Source organism: Camelina sativa, chromosome 12 (assembly GCF_030686135.1).
Source record: "Camelina sativa cultivar CO46 ecotype springtype chromosome 12, ASM3068613v1".
In the NCBI taxonomy this organism is placed as follows: Eukaryota; Viridiplantae; Streptophyta; class Magnoliopsida; order Brassicales; family Brassicaceae; genus Camelina; species Camelina sativa.
This window is the reverse complement of record NC_141891.1, coordinates 16,195,307-16,214,763: the sequence shown is the minus strand read 5'-3', so window position 1 is coordinate 16,214,763 and position 19,457 is coordinate 16,195,307. Positions and strand designations below refer to the sequence as shown.

General features: G+C 36.8%; 1 protein-coding gene, 1 long non-coding RNA gene and 1 pseudogene across 4 annotated transcripts; all 3 read right to left on the bottom strand.

Moving 5' to 3' along the window:
* Positions 1-766: 766 nt before the first annotated feature.
* On the bottom strand, positions 767-3,428 carry LOC147930597 (uncharacterized). Its single transcript, XM_087476951.1, has 8 exons — positions 3,352-3,428; positions 2,738-2,817; positions 2,551-2,618; positions 2,158-2,452; positions 1,862-1,945; positions 1,625-1,675; positions 1,294-1,485; positions 767-1,197 (listed from the first exon to the last, which is right to left on the bottom strand). Exons 1-8 carry the CDS (start codon positions 3,426-3,428, stop codon positions 767-769), a joined length of 1,278 nt encoding a protein of 425 aa, XP_087333077.1.
* A 1,185-nt stretch (positions 3,429-4,613) lies between these two features.
* LOC104731938 (serine acetyltransferase 1, chloroplastic pseudogene) lies at positions 4,614-5,911 on the bottom strand (annotated as a pseudogene).
* Positions 5,912-17,908: 11,997 nt separating this feature from the next.
* On the bottom strand, positions 17,909-19,177 carry LOC109124611 (uncharacterized). 3 transcript variants are annotated; one of them, XR_015575406.1, is made up of 5 exons: positions 18,942-19,177; positions 18,548-18,654; positions 18,409-18,451; positions 18,036-18,146; positions 17,909-17,936 (listed from the first exon to the last, which is right to left on the bottom strand). It is a non-coding gene; the product is annotated as an uncharacterized LOC109124611 (long non-coding RNA). The 3 variants fall into 3 exon arrangements; XR_015575407.1 differs by lacking the exon at positions 18,409-18,451 and having other exon boundaries at positions 17,911-17,936; XR_015575405.1 differs by lacking the exons at positions 17,909-17,936; positions 18,036-18,146 and having other exon boundaries at positions 18,205-18,451.
* Between the last annotated feature and the right edge of the window lie 280 nt (positions 19,178-19,457).

The window sequence follows — 19,457 nt, the reverse complement described above, 5'->3', positions numbered from 1 at the left end:
ATGGCGCTTCATCCGTTAACCGCTGCATCAATAAGGTGAAAGCTTCGTGATCAAAATCAAGGGAGCAGTGGAAGGGAAAAGTTTCCTCGACACACCAACGGTAAGAGCTCTATCGGCGGTGATGCGATGAGGAGTAGAAGAGGGAGATTCACGGCAAGGATCAAGAGAGGAAGGTGGTTAGATCTGAAAACTGGAGATTCTTGAGGTTTCTCAGGGCTGTTGTTCGATAGGGGAGGTCGTCTACGGCAAGGAGGAGCTAAGCCACCGTCGAAGGTTTCAGATCTACTCCCTACCGCCTATCTCTTCTCACATATGAGCATGTATCTCTTCGACAAAGCTCAGCTCTTTTCTTCCTCCTCAAAGCTGCTCTACGGTGGCGAGATGGCAACGGATCTTGGATCACCATCTCCGTTTGACTCGCGTCGTCCAAGCTCGTCGAAGGTCTTGTTCCAATGAGCATCTGCAATATTATGGACAGCAGCTTCAACTGAGTTCTTTGGTTGGATATTAGGGTAAACGAGTGCCGGTTTGATTCCGGTGCGTGATTAAACCTGGGTCAATTTTGATTTACAGTTTTTACTTGGTTTGATGTATTATGTGGTTTAGGTCCTTTGAAGATTGTAATTGACCTAAATCCAGAAATAAATGTCCAATGGGCTATTTCTGGATTTAATTCTAATACTAAAATTGAACACCTTTAAACAAAAAAAAAACAAAAAAAAAAACAAAAAAGAAACAAAAAAAAAAAAAACAAAAAAAAAAAAACCTAAACGATTATTTGAAACAAAAGAACCAGCAAATATGTTTTTAAAACTAGGGAAATCATGTAGCAATAGAGAAAAATAAAAAGACACAAAACTAGATAAATGTAGCAGCGCAATTTTTTTTTAATTAGAGATGACAACAACCAAGCCTCCTCCACAACGTTCGAAGATGATTTCTTCTTTGATTTCTTGCTTGACTTCTTTTCAACTTTGTCCATGTTCTCCTGAGGGTCACTGACAACAACACCAGGGTCAACTTTGGTCGCAACACCAGGCTCAACTTTGGGCGCAACACCTGGCTCAACTTTGGGCGCAATAGAAGAACCTTCAGTTTCTTCATTAGCTGGTGCCTTGGCTTTCTTTGTAGCCTTCACAGATTTGCTAGCCTCATCAGCATCTTTTTCACCAATGTCCTTTGCACCAATCTCTTTCGCTAAGCAGAATCAGCAATTTACGAGTTAATAGAAACGCCCCAATTACACATAGTTATAGAGAAGAAAATGATTATTCAGCCAAGAACTGTAATTACCTCTTGGATCTGCCAATAATACAAGAGTATTGGTAATCTTTCCTCCACTCGAGTTTAGAACAGATTCAGAAGCTGCAACAATGCCATCTTTCAGGCCTTCATTATGAGCAACAAGAGACAGATCAATCTGATCTTTTGAGCTTTTCTCATGTCCAGCTGAGCTACTAGCCTCCAAATTACTTGCAGGACAAGCTAAAAATCCAGCAGTTAAAAAGGTAACTATTAGCGGTAGTTGGAGCTTAGGAAATGTTAATAATGTACACCAAGTAACAATCTAGAAATGAAAAGAAGTAACTTCAACCATATATATAAACCATCCAACAAAATTTACCTTCTCCTATCGCTTCAGAAAGAAGATTGGTTACCTCCTTTCCAAGGTCTACTGAACATACAAATAAATTAAAAAATATTAAGGTAACTATTGTGAGCAGTTGGAGCTAATGAAGAGCTAATGAAGAGTCAGTGATGTACCCAAGTGACATCTGAATATGAAAATCAGTGAATTAAAAATACAAACAACCAAAATAAATCTACCTATATATTACTACTGCTTCAGAAAGAATATTACCTTTGGGATTCTCATGAACAACATCCATAGCTTTCAACGCCAGAGCAACATCCATGGCATCTGTTAAATCCTTTTCAACGTCAACTGGAAAAAAGCATTACACATTAAACATTACACATCTAGAACAACTGATAACAACTGAAGAAATTAAACCATAGTTATAAACTAAATTTAATTTCTATAGCTACTTTAAGAGTTCCCTTACAGTATTGAGAACATCAAAGGTATATCAATGTGTAAATATCAATGTGTAAATAACATGTTCCAAAAATAGAAAAAAAAAAAAACAAGGTTACCTATACCGATGGCTTCAACAACTCCTTTGCCACTTGTAGCATCACCAATAGCGGGTATCTTTTGAGACTTTTTGTCACCAGCCGAAGTTCTGACTTTCCTCTTTTTGGTCTTTTCCTCAGCGACTTTGGTTATCAGATTCGGATCAGGGTTTGAACAAGGAGCAGTAATAGGCAGCATCTCACCATTCACCTCAACATCAACGAAAAGGTACCAGTCGTCGTTTCTGATGCCTTGGATAGCTTTGCTCAAAATAATCGAGTCTGATAGGTGATAAAATTGACCTCCCAAGTTAACCTATATAATAAACAAAAACACGATCCTTCTTTACGTTGATGCTTTTGCTTAAACCAAAAAAAGAAAGAAAGAAAGACGTGGGTTTTGAACAATTATACCTTCAAGGCAGAGATAGTGATTTTCCCAAAACTAGGGAAGCATTGTTGGTGCTCCATGCTTATTTTTTCTGCATAAAACACACATGCATGCAGTGAGTTTTCAATACAAAAGCAAATTTACGAATATATTTGAAAAAAGAAAGAAAGAAAGAAAGAGACCATATAAAGATAGAAGAAGAAAACTGACCTTTAATAACAGAGACCGTATCGTCTCTGTCCAAAAGAATACCAAAATGTGTATCTTTGTTCGTCGTAATGAAAACACAACTTTTTTTTTTTTTTTTTGTTAAAAGGCTTTCAATTATAAACATATAATGCCCAGTGGACTATTTCTGGAGTAGACCCATATAGAAATCCCAGAGAGTTCAACTCATTTACATCAAACCGGATTAAACCGTTAGAAAACAAAACCGGCCGGGTTACAACAACCGGATTTAACCGGCTATACATGAAACCCTAATCTACAAACGAAGAACTCGTTTTGTAGCCGCCGTCCATGATTGCGGATGCTCGACCGGAACAGGACCTTCGGCAAGTCTGGACGACGGTAACCGAACGAAGATGGTGATCCAAGATTCGTTTGTCATCCCGCCACCGTAGAACCGTTTTGAGAAGGAGGAAGAGTTCCGATCTGTCATTCGTCGTGGAGGATTCCATGCTCAGTCGTGAGAGAGAGAGGCAGCAGGGAGTAGATAAGAGGACCGTCAACGGTGGCTTAGCTTCACCAGATCGGAGATTACCTCCCCTATCATAACCGATCCGGTGAAACCTCCAAGATCTCCAATCTCCAGATCTATCTACCCTCTCTTCTCGTTCTTTGCCGTGGATCTCCCTCTTCCACTCCGCGTAGCAACACCTCCGGTAGAGCTCTTTACCATCGGCGCCTCGCAGATGCTTCTTCTCTCCACCGCTCCCTTGATTTCGTCTAACAGCTTCGCCGAGATGATGCAACAAGTCGCGAATGAAGAACCATGGACCGGAGAGTCCTCATCGCCACCGGAATTGACGGAGGACCTGACGTCGGCGCACGAGGTTGTGGTCAGAAGAAGTAGGTTTTTTGAAAGAGAAAAATTACCACGCGTAGGGTTCACTCGCCCGATTTTTCTCCCTAACGCGTTAATTTCATTTTTTTAATGAAAACACAACTTGATGTTTCGTAAGCCATAGTGATAGTGTGTGTGTTTAATGTCTTTTTTTTTAAGAAGAAGAAGATAAGAAGAAATGAGGCTCTCTGTCTCACTAGTCTCTGTGGACGACAGACATTTATATAGGGAAAGAGTAAGTAGAAATCTCAAAGGTCATTTTTCCTTTTTTTTTTTTTACCCTTATTATTATTATTGGGAAATCCCAAAAGTCCCTATTTTGGGAAAACGGAACGTCTCTAAATCTAATTTTTACTCCCTTTGTCCCACAAAAATTGATGTTTTGGGATATTACACATTTTAAGAAAACAATGATTAGTGAGTTTAAATATATTTTTTTACTTTGACTAAAAATGTATTATTTAATTTTAAACCAATAACAATTAAGAATTTTAAATATTTTCAATGATTATTTCTTGAAGTTTACAAAACATCAATTTTTGTGAGACAAAAAAATATCCCAAAACATCAGTTTTTGTGGGACAGAGGGATTAGTTTTTAAAATTTGAAGGCTCCTTTTATTAATTCATAATTGCGATTCCCTTCTCTCTACACAGTCCCAATTAGCATGACGCCATAGCCGCCGCCGATGTTAATAATAAATACACCGGCCGACGAAACAGTAAATAAATTTATTAAATGACTGATGAGTAGGAGGTTGGTTGATACGTGGCCCATTAAACAATTGACTTAGGCCCAATTTACAAGCCAGCAAATCGACATTGATCCTCAATAATTAACAAGATGATTATATAGTTAAATCTCTAGTTTTTTTTTTTTCTTTTTTTCTTAAAGATCTATGAGCTTGAGTTATATAAACAACATCACAATTGCTATGAGATGGTGGAATTGAATTTTATCATTCACTTTTTTCCTTATTTCTTGAATGGATGATGCAGCTTTCGTACACGACAATATAACTTTTGTAAGATGAGATGATCATCATCATCATTCAAATGGTAAGATTAGTCTGACTTGATTCATCAGTTATACTACAAGAAAAATAGATACAAACATATGACTTTTAGAAGAAGAAAGACCAATTATTATTACACCTCTTTTGTTTTTTTTTTATATCACATAATCAGACCATTCCGCTATATATGATGTCTGGTCCATACTTAGACCAGGAGGAACCTTATCAAGTTTTCTCATGTTCTCTTTCCCACCGATCAATCTCGCCGGGTTTCCAACCGCCGTCATACGCGGCGGCACATCTTTAACCACCACCGAACCCGATCCAATCTTAGCTCCCTCTCCGATCTTAATATTCCCCAATATAAAAGTCCCTGCTCCGATCAACACTCCATCGCCTATCTTCGGATGCCGATCACCGCTCTGTTTCCCCGTTCCTCCCAACGTCACGCCGTGTAGAATCGAAACGTTGTCTCCAACCACCGCCGTCTCTCCGATCACCACACCCGTCGCATGGTCTAACAAAATCCCTTTTCCTATCTCAGCTCCGGGGGATGAACATGGACGGCGAAAGCTTCAGATACTCTGTTCTGGATCAGTAAAGCTACGATTTTTCTGTTCTGTTTCCAGAGCTTATGAGCTATACGATGAGCTTGACAAGCGAGGAAGCGTTTGAAACCCAAGAAGCAATTAACGTAGCTTATACAAGCCGGGTCTCTTTCTTTAACTGCTACCAGATCTCGCTTCGTCGAGTCGATGATCTCGGGGCTTTCTTCTAAAACGCTGATGAACAGCTCGAAGAGTGTGTTGCTTTATAGGTTTGAATTGCTGAGCTTTACGGAGAGGATGTGAACTAAGGCAGAAGCTAATGATCGATGAGATGTGATCGAAGCGTAGTAGTAGTCTGACAAAATGGGTTCTTGCTCGACATCGGATTTGACTTCTTCAAGCATCTTGATCCAGACGTCTTCTTCGGTTTAGGTGTGGATCTTCCGGTTTAGAGAGTAACCGGGTCGGAAGAAATTCTTGGTACAATAGAACCGGCAATCGTCGTCTTGGGTATTGCCGGTTCGGCATGTGTCGATGCACGTTGCCATGTGTGTGGGAATTTGGAAGAAGAAGGAGTTTGAGTTTAAGGAAGAGAAGATGAGAGAATGGTTTGAGACGTGAAGAAGATAAGCAGAGAGCTTATTATATATATGGCCGCGACCTTTAACTCTGACCCAACACATCTCTAATTTATTTACAAAATTAGCACTCTCTAATTTTTTTAAAAGTTCTTTTCTTAATATATCTCCTCTAATTAGTGTGTTTTATAATCTTTGTGTTAACTGATAATGAAATAGGTGTGTAAGTTAATATGACAAGATGTTTACAATTTTTGTTTTTATCTGTGCATGATTACCACATATGACTAATTTACACAAGGCTCATCAGTCATCCACATGTTTTTTGTGCTACCTACTTTTTGCATAACAATATCTTCAACCTCCTAAATAATTTTTGAATGTCATCTATAATTAAAACTAGATTTGGACTCGTGCTAGAGCACAGGTTAAAATTTCTTTTATCTTTATTATAATTTCAAAATAAAATATAATTTAGAAGACGGTTTAGCATTGTAAACTGAGAAACGATTGTTATTATTATTTTTTTTGTATGAATATGTATTTTGTTGAATGGAGATCTGAATGATTTATATCAATGTTTTTTAATCAGGACCAGACCGGCCGGTCGGTTCGATCCAACCACAACTCAATAGATATTCCGGTCATGGTAACCTCTAAAAACCTAAAAAATTAAACCCGCAAAAAAATAGAAAAACCCACTAAAAACCCGTGAACCGATGGTTGAACAGGAGGGTCGGACCGGGTTGTCGATCTCAAATTAAAATATTTTATTTTGGTCACACTTTAAACTCAAACCAAATTAAAAATAAATGTTGTTATTTATAAAAGAATCAGTTAGTTATTTTATCTAATCATTTAAAAGTTTAATTTTAGTTGCTTAGTACCTAACTATGTATGTTTTGTTCATATATTTATAAAAAGTAGATGTTATATTCATAAAATGTAATCAAACTAATAAACTAATTGACCTGTAATTCAATCGGTCCAACTTGTTGACCCAGTGACCCGAAAGACTTCCGGTTCACCTTCCGGTCCGGTTTTAAAGACATTGATTTATATTAAAAGCTTGGAAGGATGTTAGGTCAGATTTTATTTTGATATCGACATAAAATCTCAGAAATCACGATTAAGTGTGATTAATTGCCAAGATTTTATTCTTTTTTATACCTACCAGTATATTTTTGTGCCAAACACTATATATAGTGTAACAATATATGGAATAATTAAGATTTTTTTTGAAAATTGTATAAATCATTGGAATATTATCTATAAGAGGATTCTTTGAGATATTCTGAAGTATATTTGTAATTTCATATAGCCCACGGATTTCATCTATAACTTTTTTTTTAACCAACCTATATTTAATATATTATTTATTTTGTAACCAACTTATAAAAATTATATATTCTACAAAAAAAGTTGTGTACTTCCGTTTTATTATACAAAAAAAATTGCGTACTTCCGTTTTATTATAAAAAAAAAAAGTTGTGTACTTTCTATTTATGATTGAGAGTATATTTTTATCCCCTTTAATAACTTGGTTAACGTTGTGGTCTATCAATAAAATCTCAGGAAAATAAATTGGTAATATTGTAATTGTAGATCTTTGGAAACAACGTGATCTTCCGAAAATAAAGTTTGGAATATCCATGAACTATCAATTTGGAATATCACGTTTAAGATTTTCTGTTACAATTAAGGTTTTATTTGTTACCTTTAATATATGAACTATCAACTTGTAACTAATTAATATATAGATTAATCTATAACCTATTTGTAACCATTTATTAAAATTATAAAGTCTTATAAAGTCTACCAAAACAATGTTATGTACTTCCATTTTATTAAAAAGAGGATTTATCATTTATCATTTATTATCTATATATGAAGAGTTATCTTATGAAGAGTAGAGGGTCAATGTAGATCCTATATATAATCTATTTTTATTTTTATGCATTTGTAACCATTTCTATTTTTTATAAAGTCTACGATTTGATACAAACATACGAAAGGAGGATCTTCGTATATATTATAACTAAATCTTGCTCCACGATCTATTGATATCATTTATCATTTATTATTTATTATCTATATATGAAGAGTTATCTTATGAAGAGTATAGGGTTAATGTCAGTGTTCTAAAACGCGGGCGCTTTGCCCGTATATGCGCCGCCTATTCTCTATTCGGTCTCGTAACGTATACATCATATACGGCTTGTTATGCGTTTTGTTATAAAGCGGGCGCCTGGGCACCGCATAGTCCGCGTATACAACACCGCCGAGACGTTGTCTGTACGTTTTCTCAAGTGGACAAAAACCTAGTTTCTCAATACTTAATAAAAAACCCTAAATACAATCCCAACTAATATTGATATCTCTCTGGCTATACCTCGTTTTCATAGCTCATTAAATTGTATTGCTCTTCTCTGTTATTCGGTGTTCCTCTTTGGTTTACCTCTCTACTCCGATTGACCTTCTTCTTAACGTAAGCTGCTTCATGGTCACTTTCGTGTATCGCAATCTTTGTGGTACAGTTCTTTCTTTATTATTTAATATTATGCTATTCTAGTAATAGTTTGTTGATGCCTCTGATACCTTTGGTTTATTGTTCGTGGCTATTCCTCATGAAGTGATTATATACATCGATTGTTACGTTGGAGTAACAATCATGTTCTGTTGTCATGATTTGATTATTTAATTATTTTTGTTTATATTTTTTGTATTGTTTTTCAGTAAAAATTAGAGGGGATTATCATCAAAATTTAGCTGCTATGAACTATGACTGAATTTGCATAAATAACTGCTTTAAAAATATAACTGTTTTATAATTTATATGTTACATATAATTATTTAGTATATATAAATATCCGCCTAGGCTCCGCCTAAACACCCGCATATACAACTAGGTGCTATGCGTTCGTCTATCGTCTAGAGAGCGCCTAGTGCGTTTTAGAACACTGGTTAATGTATATCCTATATATAACCTATTTTTATTTTTATGCATTTGTAACCATTTTTATTTTTTATAAAGTCTACAAAAACTAAGTTGTGTACTTCTCTTTTATTAAAAGGGGATGTAAATACAGTGATAGGTGTAAAAAATACAAAAAATGTTAATTATAAGCTCATTAATGCAAAAATAAGATAAAATAAAAATCAAGAAATTTAATTCTGTTTGTAAACTAAATTTGCTATAGTGAATAAAGAAAGGTGACGTTTGTCTAAAAGTTGCGTGAATCTATGCCCTTTGACTCCCTACATTCTCAAGGTTGTCTGAATCTAATCACATTTTGCACTCTAATAATATAATGTATTAGTACCTGATTAATTTGATTTATCATTGTATTTTCTTTGTAAATTGTAATTAGTAATCTTATAATTATTGTTGACTTTTACTTGTAGTAGTTTGACTTTGATATCACACACAAGTGGACCAGTATTACTCAACTCTACATGACACTCTGTTGCTATCTTTTTTTTTTTCCGCAAGGAAAGCTACAAAATGAAACGATTATTGTTATGGTTAATTAAATTGTTTAGTTTCTATAAGAGTCAATACATATAGGACTCTAAGGGGGTGTATTGAAACCATGATTTTAGAGGATTTTATGAGATTTAGGAAATTTAGGATTTTGAGAGATTTAATGAAAGTTTTTAGAATATTTGGTGGAATTATTGAATATTTTGTTTTGTGATTTGATGAGATTCAAAAGGATTTTGCTGGGTGATTTTAAAAGACTTTAGAAAAAAAAGGATTTAATTTCCAGTATAGTTTATCTCCTTTATTACCAATATCTTGCATCGAGACTTTATAATGTCTAGATGGAAAATCTAAAAAATAAAAAGATTCCTTCGGAGAAGAAAGAGAAAAAGTCAGAGGAGAAAAAAAAGAGGAGAAAAGGAAAAGTGAAAAAAAATTACAGTGATACTTTCTGGGAAAGAGAGAAGGGGGAAGGAGAAGAACATGTATAATCAATTCAATCGTATGTGAATGGATCAAAAGGTTAATAATTTACTTATGTTTTATTAGTTTTCAGTTTTTGCTCTCTGCGGAAAAGTTTTTTTTACATCGGCTACAGTTTTCTTTTTGTAAAACAAATATCTCAAATATCATCCTTAGAGGTGTGATTTTATAACTTGGATTTCTAGTGTAAAAATGTATACAAAATCTCTCAAAATCTCCCAAAATCATTGTTATGAGGTTTTAAAGAAATATAAAGTTATGTTTTCAATAACAGTTGATTTCATATGATTTTTAAAAATTGTTGTTTGAATAACAAGAGATTTTAAGTCATTTTGATTGATTTTATAAAAATCTCATTTTCAATAACACCAGATTTAGAAAGAGATTTTAAAATTCTAAGCTGAATAACATGTGATTTTAAACAAAATCCAAAATTCCTCAAAATCATGTTTTGAATACACCCCCCTAAATGTAATTATTTAGTATTAGGTTTAAGCTGTAAATCCTTTCATTTAATATTAATATATTTCATTCTTTACATGGTATCAGAGTAGTACGCTCCTGAGCAGTACGCTCCTGAGCAGTATGCTCCTGAGCAGTACGCTCCTTAACCTAAACCTAAACATAAAAAAAAAAAAAAAAAAATTCACCGCTGCAATGGCCACCACACCCGAGACCTCAAACACATCTGATTATGTCACCATCAACCCAAACAACCAAACTCTTCTTAGCCTCAACATGGCTAACATAACGAAATTGACGCCAACCACTTACGTCATTTGGAAACTCTTCATGCTTTTGTCGATGGTCATGGACTTGCTGGTTATCTCGATGGCTTCACTGAAATCCCGCCGGCTACAGTCACCGCCGGTGATGTTGTTTCTCCAAATCCGGCTCTTCTACACTGGCAGCGTCAAGACAAGCTACTTTACAGTGATCTCCTCGGATCCGTCATTCCCACCGTCCAGTCTGCGCTTTCCCGGAGCACTACTTCGGCTGAGATCTGGACCACTCTTGCTGATAACTACGCTAAACCAAGCAGGGGTCATGCACGCCAGTTGAGGGATCAGTTTAAACTCATTGTTAAAGGAACCAAAAACATTGATAAGTACTTACATAGCCTTACGACTCGTTTTGATGCTCTCGCCAATCTGGGTAGCCCCATGGAGCATGATGACCAGATTGAGCAGATCCTTGATGGTCTCCCCGACGAATATCGTCCCATTGTTGATCAGGTGGCTGTACGTGATACATCTCCTACCATCGCCTACGTTCATGATGGTTTGCTCAATCATGAAGCTAAGCTTCTCTCCAAGGCTACTCCACTGACGTTTCCTGTTACGGCAAATGTTGCTACCAATCGTCCTCGTCACCAATCTCGTGGTGGATACCACAACACTAACACCAACAAGCGGTCCTTCTCACATCACTCCTCTGGCTCCAACTACGGGGGTGTGTCTCACAGTCAGTTCCACCAGCCGCTGTCCACCAATGAGCCTCGAGGTTACAAAGGTCGGTGCCAAATCTGTTACACACAAGGCCATAGTGCAAGGTGGTGTTCGCAGTTTCAGTCTCGCGCTACCTCCTCTCCGCAAAGCAGTCCTTTCCGTCCGTGGCAACCCTGCGCTAATGCTGCTATTGGATCTCCTTATGATCCAAACCCGTGGATACTTGATAGTGGTGCTACGCACCACATGACATCGGACTTGGCGAACCTCTCTGTTCACGAACAGTACACCGGTGGGGAAGATGTTGTTGTTGCTAATGGCTCTCCGTTAGCCATTTCTCATACTGGTTCCAAACTTCTTCCCTCTCGCTCACGTGATCTTCTTTTGAATAAAATCTTGTGTGTCCCTGACATTCATAAGAACTTGATTTATGTATACCGGCTATGCAATGCTAATGGTGTCTCTGTTGCATTTTATCCTGCCTTCTTTCAGGTGAAGGATCTCAGTACGGGGGTTCTACTTCTTCAGGGCCGCACAAAGGATGAACTGTATGAGTGGCCAGTTTCGCCACACGAAATGACTGCCTTGTCTACCTACACTAGTTCAAAAGCTCCTCTTTCAGTGTGGCATTCCCGTCTTGGCCATCCGTCTTCTTCTGTTTTAAACACTATGCTTTCTAGTTTTCAAATTTCTGTTTTGGGTTCTCAAAAAGTTTTATCTTGCTCAGACTGTTCTCTTAATAAAAGTCATAAGCTTCCTTTTTCCCAAAACACTATTCAAACTACACGACCACTTGAATGCTTATACTCGGATGTCTGGACGTCTCATGTTCTCTCTGTTGATAATTTTAAGTATTACCTGCTTGTCATCGATCACTTCACACGTTATACTTGGCTGTATCCACTTAAACGCAAGTCTGATGTCAAAGAATTTTTTGTTGCTTTTAAATCGTTGGTGGAGAATCGATTTCAATAGAAAATTGGAACCTTGTTTTCTGATAATGGAGGTGAATTTTTTGGCTTACGTAGTTTTCTACTTACTAATGGCATCTCTCACTTAACGTCTCCACCACATACGCCAGAGCACAACGGCATTGCTGAGCCCAAACATCGCCATGTTGTGGAGACAGACCTTACTCTTCTGTCTACTGCCTCGATTCCAGCTTCGTACTGGCCGTATGCTTTCACCACTGCCATCTATCTCATCAACCGTCTCTCTACGCCGGTTCTTGGCCAGCGCTCTCCATTTCAGATGTTGTTTCAAACTTCGCCAAACATTGACAAGCTTAAAGTTTTTGGCTGTCGTTGCATCCCTTGGTTGAAGCCATACACGACACACAAGCTTCAAAGTCGTTCCCTCTTGTGTGTGTTTCTCGGCTACTCCCTCACGCAGAGTGCTTATCACTGCCTTCATGTTCCTTCTGGCCGGATTTATACTTCCCGGCATGTCACGTTTGATGAGACAGTGTTTCCGTTTGCCAAACCTACACCGCCACCATCTTCTCTTCCCGTTGTTGCTTCGGTTCCGCCTCTACACTCACTGGTCACTCCGGTCCCTTGCACTTCATCCTCGCCCTCGTCCTCTAGTGGAACCTCCGGCATCATCCTTCACCCTGAACCGCCGTCCCCGCCGTTACGCTCATCTCCGCCGTGACCTCAGGTATCTTCTTCGCCTCACTTATCTCCTCTCTCTCTCACTACTGAGCCTACTGCTCCACTAAATCGGCCACAAACCCAGGCCCAACAAACAACAACTTCGAATGAGCCCACTGCTCACACTGAAAATGAATCTAACCCCACGATTCAGCCACAACCTTCTTCCAACACCTCCGCCCCTCCTGAGCAACATCGCTCTACGTCTATCACTCCCCACCAACCTCAACCACAACAACCATGAATACCTCAACCCGTTGAACCACCACAAAATGTCCACAAAATGCAAACTTGAGCCAAAAATAACATCACCAAACCGAAAAACAAATTGAATCTACATGTTACAGGTCCACGTCAATACAGGGAACCCCGTACCGCTGCTCAAGCCTTAAAGGATGATCGGTGGCGACCGTCCATGTCTGATGAGTACAACGCTCAGATGGCTAATCACTCTTGGGATTTAGTTCCTCCACATCCTTCCCAAAATGTTATCGGTTCACGCTGGGTTTTCACAACAAAATACCATCCTAATGGTGACCTCAATCGCTATAACTCACGCCTTCTTGCAAAGGGGTATCATCAACGCCATGGGGTCGATTATGCTGACACCTTTAGTCCGGTCATTAAAACAACGATGATACGCTTGGTTCTCGATGTTGTTGTTGCTCACTCATGGCCGATAAAACAGTTAGACGTAAACAATGCTTTCTTGCAGGGTAAGTTGACTGAGGAGGTCTACATGGAACAGCCCCAAGGCTTTGTTGATCCTACTCGCCCAGACTATGTTTGTCGATTACGCAATCCCATTTACGGTCTTAAACAAGCTTCCCGCGCTTGGTATATGTCTCTCAAACAACACCTACTCCAGTCCGGTTTCACCAACTCTCTTGCTGACACGTCCTTGTTCATTAAACGGAGTGGTTCGGTGTATGTTTATGTTCTTGTCTATGTTGACGATATCCTTGTCACAGGGAACAGCTCATCGCACATTGCTGAAACACTTGCCTCCTTCGCTTCTCGCTTCTCCATCAAGGATCCCACTGACCTGAGCTACTTTCTTGGTGTTGAAGCCACACGGACCAAAGCTGGACTTCACTTAATGCAACGTAAGTATATCGTTGACCTCTTAGCAAGACACAATATGCATGATGCAAAGCCTGTTGCAACGCCAATGGTGACTTCTCTGAAGCTCACAATGTCCGGTGGCTCCCTTCTGACTGATCCTTCTCCGTATCGCTCTGTCGTTGGTAGCCTACAGTACCTTGCTTTCACTTGACCTGATATCTCTTATGTTGTGAATCGTCTTTCTCAGTTCATGCATCAGCCGACTGATCTTCACTGGCAGGCTGCTAAGCGGGTTCTACGTTATCTCGCTGGCACTCAAACTCACGGTATCTTTCTTCGTGCACCTTTTTCTCTCACTCTTCGAGGTTTTTCGGATGCTGATTGGGCTGGTGATGTTGATGATTATGTCTCTACCAATGCCTATGTCATTTATCTTGGCACGAACCCTGTCTCTTGGAGCTCAAAGAAGCAACGGGTGTTACACGTTCTTCAACTGAGGCGGATTATAGGACTATGGCCAACACAGCCTCGGAGATTTGTTGGTTGTGTTTGTTGCTTACTGAACTGGGTCTCACTCTTCGCTCACCTCCGATCATTTATTGTGATAACATTGGCGTCCCCTACCTTTGCGCCAATCCGGTTTTCCATTCAAGAATGAAACATATTGCATTTGACTATCATTTCACGCGGAATCACATTCAAGATGGTATGTTTCAGGTTCAACATGTATCCACCAAGGATCAACTCGCTGATGCCCTCACTAAACCGCTATCTCGACAACAGTTTGTGATGACATGTTCCAAGATTGGTGTCACAAGCGCTCCTCCATCTTGCCGGGGTGTATAAGAGTCAATACATATAGGACTCTAAATGTAATTACTTAGTACTAGGTTTAAGCTGTGTCTTAGTATAAATATGTAAACCCTTTCATTCAATATCAATACATTTCATTCTCTACAGTTTCTAACTTATATGACGATCAAATTATTCAATTGGGCAACGTAAATGTATGTGTCTGCCTCTAAAACAAAATAGTTTCTAACTTATATATATGACGATCAAATTATGGATGTTTGACATTAGAAAATAACAAGAATTCGGAAACAAAATACATCTATGTTTTTTTTTTTAAATGGCAGTAAAATAATAGTGGTATCCATTGTTTGATCGGACCCAATCTTTCCTTTTCATTGCCTCATTCCCATATTAGATTTTTTTCCTTCTCAATTTCAACCAGTCAGTCAAGTAGATGTGGCTCTTCAAAATCTTAAAAACACACACAAAACATTCTTTCCTTTCACTTGGAGAATTTGGTTTAGTTCTCGAAGAATATATATGAACTCTCTCTTTCAAGTGACGCAACTTTTGAGTTTCTAAAATTAGATTGAAAAAGAAGATGTGGAATATCTCTAAAATAAACCTTATAAGAAACAGTATTTTTCTATTTGGATTGAGCGTGGGAACATACCTCTATAAGTTTTAACGTTTGTGAAAACTATCAAATTGGCCCAACATATTCAAATTTAACTATTTTTAAAAATAATTGAAATGGACGGAATGTGAAAATAGACATTCCGACATTGTGAAAATCAGGTGCCAAAACAAAAAAACAAAGAAATGAGTATTACCGCACTGTTAAGTGTTAACTGTTATCAGACGACCAGAAGTTAGTCTAAAAATCTTCAGAACCATTCAAATTTAATGCACACTATGAAATCAGAAACAACTCAGGGGTCAGACATATATACATATATATATATATATATATATATATATATATATATATATATATATATATATATTCACGACTGAAGAATAAAGATACTATCTACTTTAGGGAAACTCATATTCATCAACGCTCTAATGTGTCAATAGGTTTACAGAAAGTTTGAAAAATACTCACCATAGCCTAACAAATTTTTTTACAATTCTAACAAAAACGCACAGGACATTTGAATAATTCTACAGTCTACACTTGAGTTATTGTAGTTTGTTATAAACATATTTCATAATACTTTTGTTATAATTTTTTTACAAGCTCATATAAACTAAACATATTTCATAATATTTGTTTTTACTTAAACAAAAGTATATATAGGAGAACATGGAAGAGAGCAGTAATGCGGGAAACAGCATGAAAACAGTATTTAAAAAAATTCAAACTTTAAGATTATAGTTTATAATTTTTAGATTAGAAGCAACAGGGACATCAGAATAATAAGAATATGCTTAGGAAGTTTTGGAGTTAAAAATTACTAAAATGTTATAAAATTTTGAAAATGTCTGAACAAATACAATATTCGTTGCAGTTTCGTTTCCACGACCTTTTTCAGATTTCTTGTCTTTTTCTATTGTTGATCAAAAAAATATCAGCTTACGTCTAAAATGGTTTATTTTTTATTTATTTTTGTCATTGTTGTTAATATTTCTGTATTCAAATTCATATCACCCTTATCTCATATTCAAACCTTATTACCTAGACAAGGGTTTAGGTGGAAGTTTGGTGTTTTTCCTTTTGTTAGTGAGTGGGGAAAGTGAGTATTTAAGAGATTAGATGTGTAACTAATTGCTTGTTCATTTTGTTTTAAAGAGATTAGGATAGTACCCGCGCTACGCCGCGGAAAGATTTTGTATATTTTTTGTGTTTTTTTGTGTAATTTTTATTATTGTTTGTATATTTTTTTATTTATTATTATGTGTTGTTTTGTATGTTTGTGTTGTTGGATTAGAAATTCATTATATCTTTAGCATATTATTTGTTATTTGTTTTGTGATTTATTCATTGTGCGGTTTTGTTTTGCTGTATTTGTTTTTTTTTTTACTTTTATTGATGTTTTTAGCTTTTATATGTCAATTTAATTTATGTATACTATGTACTTAGGAATTTCAAAATTGGTCAAGTCTCATGGATTATCACAACTTTACTCAACTCCTAGACCCTAATATGTTAAGGAAATTTATTCTAATGACTTCATGAACTAAATGAATTAGTGGGTGAAATGGTTTAATGAATCAAAATTATGTTATAATGAGTAATGGTTTAACCATTTGATCCATCTAATGCTTACAGCGGTCAAAATTACTAAAACCTCTCAAAATTACCGAAACCACTAAACCGGTGAAATGTGTAAACCGGTCAAAATTTCTCCAAAATAATAGCTTCATTGTTTTCTTTATTCTAGTAAAATCAAATTTGATTCAGAAGCGTTTGGGTAAAAATCAAAGACTTTCCAATCCTCCAGCTTGAGGTCGCTTCAACCCATGTTATAATTGAGCTTCTTTCTTCTTAATCCGTCTCAGATTCGCTTCTTCTTCAACCCATGTTATAATTGGCCCTTAAGCTTTTCATGTTCGTATTTTGCTGGGTTTAAGTTGATTTTATCTGGGTTTTGTTTTAAGTATCTGGGTTATACAATCACGGTTGATTTTGATGGTTTTAAGTTGTATTTGTTCATTGGTTCGATGGCTTTTTGTTGTTTTCTTATTTTATGGTTTGTCGTGTATCAATTGTTTTTGTTTGATTTGGTTTATGGAGGTGGAAGCGTTGGTCTAGTGGGTTTTGTTTAGAAAATTGGGTTTTTGTTTGTTCATAGTTCTGGTTATACAATCATCTCTTGCTGCATTTGTATGATACATAGGAGATCACTATTTCCACCATTTCTAGAGCTTTTGTGTGGGATCCTTCGTTTAAAAGCAAAACAGAGGAGGCAGGGAGAGAGAAACATATGGATAGACTCTGAAGAATTTACAAACAGGTTTCAGATTTTCCATTTTACCATTGTCTTTATCGATTGCTCTAGCTATGGCTACTCTATGCTTTTTGCCCATCTTATAATTGAACTCCTCTTTCACCAACCATTGTATCATAGACCTGCAGTACAGCCCTAATTCCTAAGTCCATGGTTTCTATACAGTCGCTCGTCTTTGTTCTGAACTGTTCCAGTGCTGTGTTGGTTTCTGTTAGAGACTGTCTTCAGAACCTCTTCACGGGAAGATGAGGTGATTGCGTCGCTGAAGCTTTTTCTCCGAGAAAGGATCAGTTTTGGCGACTTGGGACGCGTCAGAGGTTGCTAGAAAGAAACATAACATAAGTTATACTTTGTCACAAGAACAACAATGCTTGAGACTCTGAAGAAAGAGAGAGATTTATTATGTAGTTCGAAACATACCTTCTTGAGCTCAGGTTTTGCAGGAGGCGCTTCGTAGTAGAAGTTGGGGACGGGTTTAGCCTTGAACTTTAGATTCTTTCTAAGTTGTTTTAGTGCCGCTTCTTGTTCTTCCTGCAAACCATTAAAATCAATGAAGCTGCATCTATTCAAAAACTGTAGCTTCATCTGCCAGGAATGTGTACGTTACCTTTTGCCTTTGTATGTAGCTTCAAAAACTGTAGCTTCATCAACTCTAAAATAAACAATTCTAAATACTCTATGCTTTATCAATGTATATTTAACTTAAATCTTTCAGTCTAATCTGAAACCATGGACTTAGGAATTAGGGCTAGACAATCTGTTTATTAGGTTCGATTATTCCAGTTTAAGTTACCTATTGTAGGCCACAATGAAGCCATGAGTGTAAGATAGGTCAGCTGCAAATACGATTTGATTTCAGTAGCATCTCCTCCTTTACCATAAGTAATGTTTGATCTGATCGTTTCATTGAACAAAACAGATTCTCAACTCACCAATCCGCTTTATTTTCTAAACCATATCACTTGAAATGTCTTGATCTCAACTCCATCAAAAGTGATCTGACCATAAACAAGCTCGTAAAACCTCTGCAACAACATAACTAAAAACACCACATATAAGAGAATAAGAGAATTTAGAATAAGAGAACCAAAAACAAAATAAGAGAATTTAGAATTTAATTGAACCGAACTGAGCTGGATTTATTAGAATTTATTTGACAATCGGTTTCAGTTCTTCAAAATAAAACCTTTCCAACACCACAAATAGATAGATAAAGTGATAATATCCACATCTAATTTCAAAATCAGATCAACGAATTAAGAACAATCAGACTGATCAATCAAAGTCGAACTGAATCCGGAAAGAAAGATTTGAAGATTCACTTACCCAGAATCGGAGAGGAGAAATATACATTGAAGCATCTCTTCCTACGATGCACAAATCTAAGATTGCTTCTTAAAAAGTAGAAATCTAATTAGAAAGAAGAAGAAGAAATCAAGCATCGAAGAAGAGAATAAATCAGCTGACATGTTCTGGTAGATCGAAGAAAAATAAAAGACCACGTCGAAGAAGAGAAAACAAAAAGCGACGACGGAGAAGAAGAAGTGAAGAACTCGAAGAATAGAAAAAACTCACACGTTCACTTCTATTTTCATTAGTACACGTATGACTAAATTTAGATGAGCTGTATTAATTAAAATGTTTTCATTGGTTACTTGTTTTTACTGATGTGTCAATACCAGGTTCAATACAGAATCTGATGTGTCAAGCAAAGAAAGCAACACATTGTGTTTTTGTTGTATTGATTAGAAAAGATAATATTGTTAAAAATAATAAATGGGATAGTTGTCAAATGCCTTATAAAAGAAATTAAAAAGTCTCAGACCTTTTCACAACTTTTTT

Coding starts and splice junctions, on each gene's coding strand:
- LOC147930597 (XM_087476951.1), bottom strand. CDS start 3,428: ATGGTAAAGAGCTCTACCGGAGGTGTTGCTACGCGGAGTGGAAGAGGG. Junction 2,818..3,351: donor GCAAAGAACGAGAAGAGAGG/GTAGATAGATCT, acceptor AAAAAAAAAAAG/TTGTGTTTTCATTACGACGA. Junction 1,946..2,157: donor TGTTGAAGCCATCGGTATAG/GTAACCTTGTTT, acceptor GCTTTTTTCCAG/TTGACGTTGAAAAGGATTTA.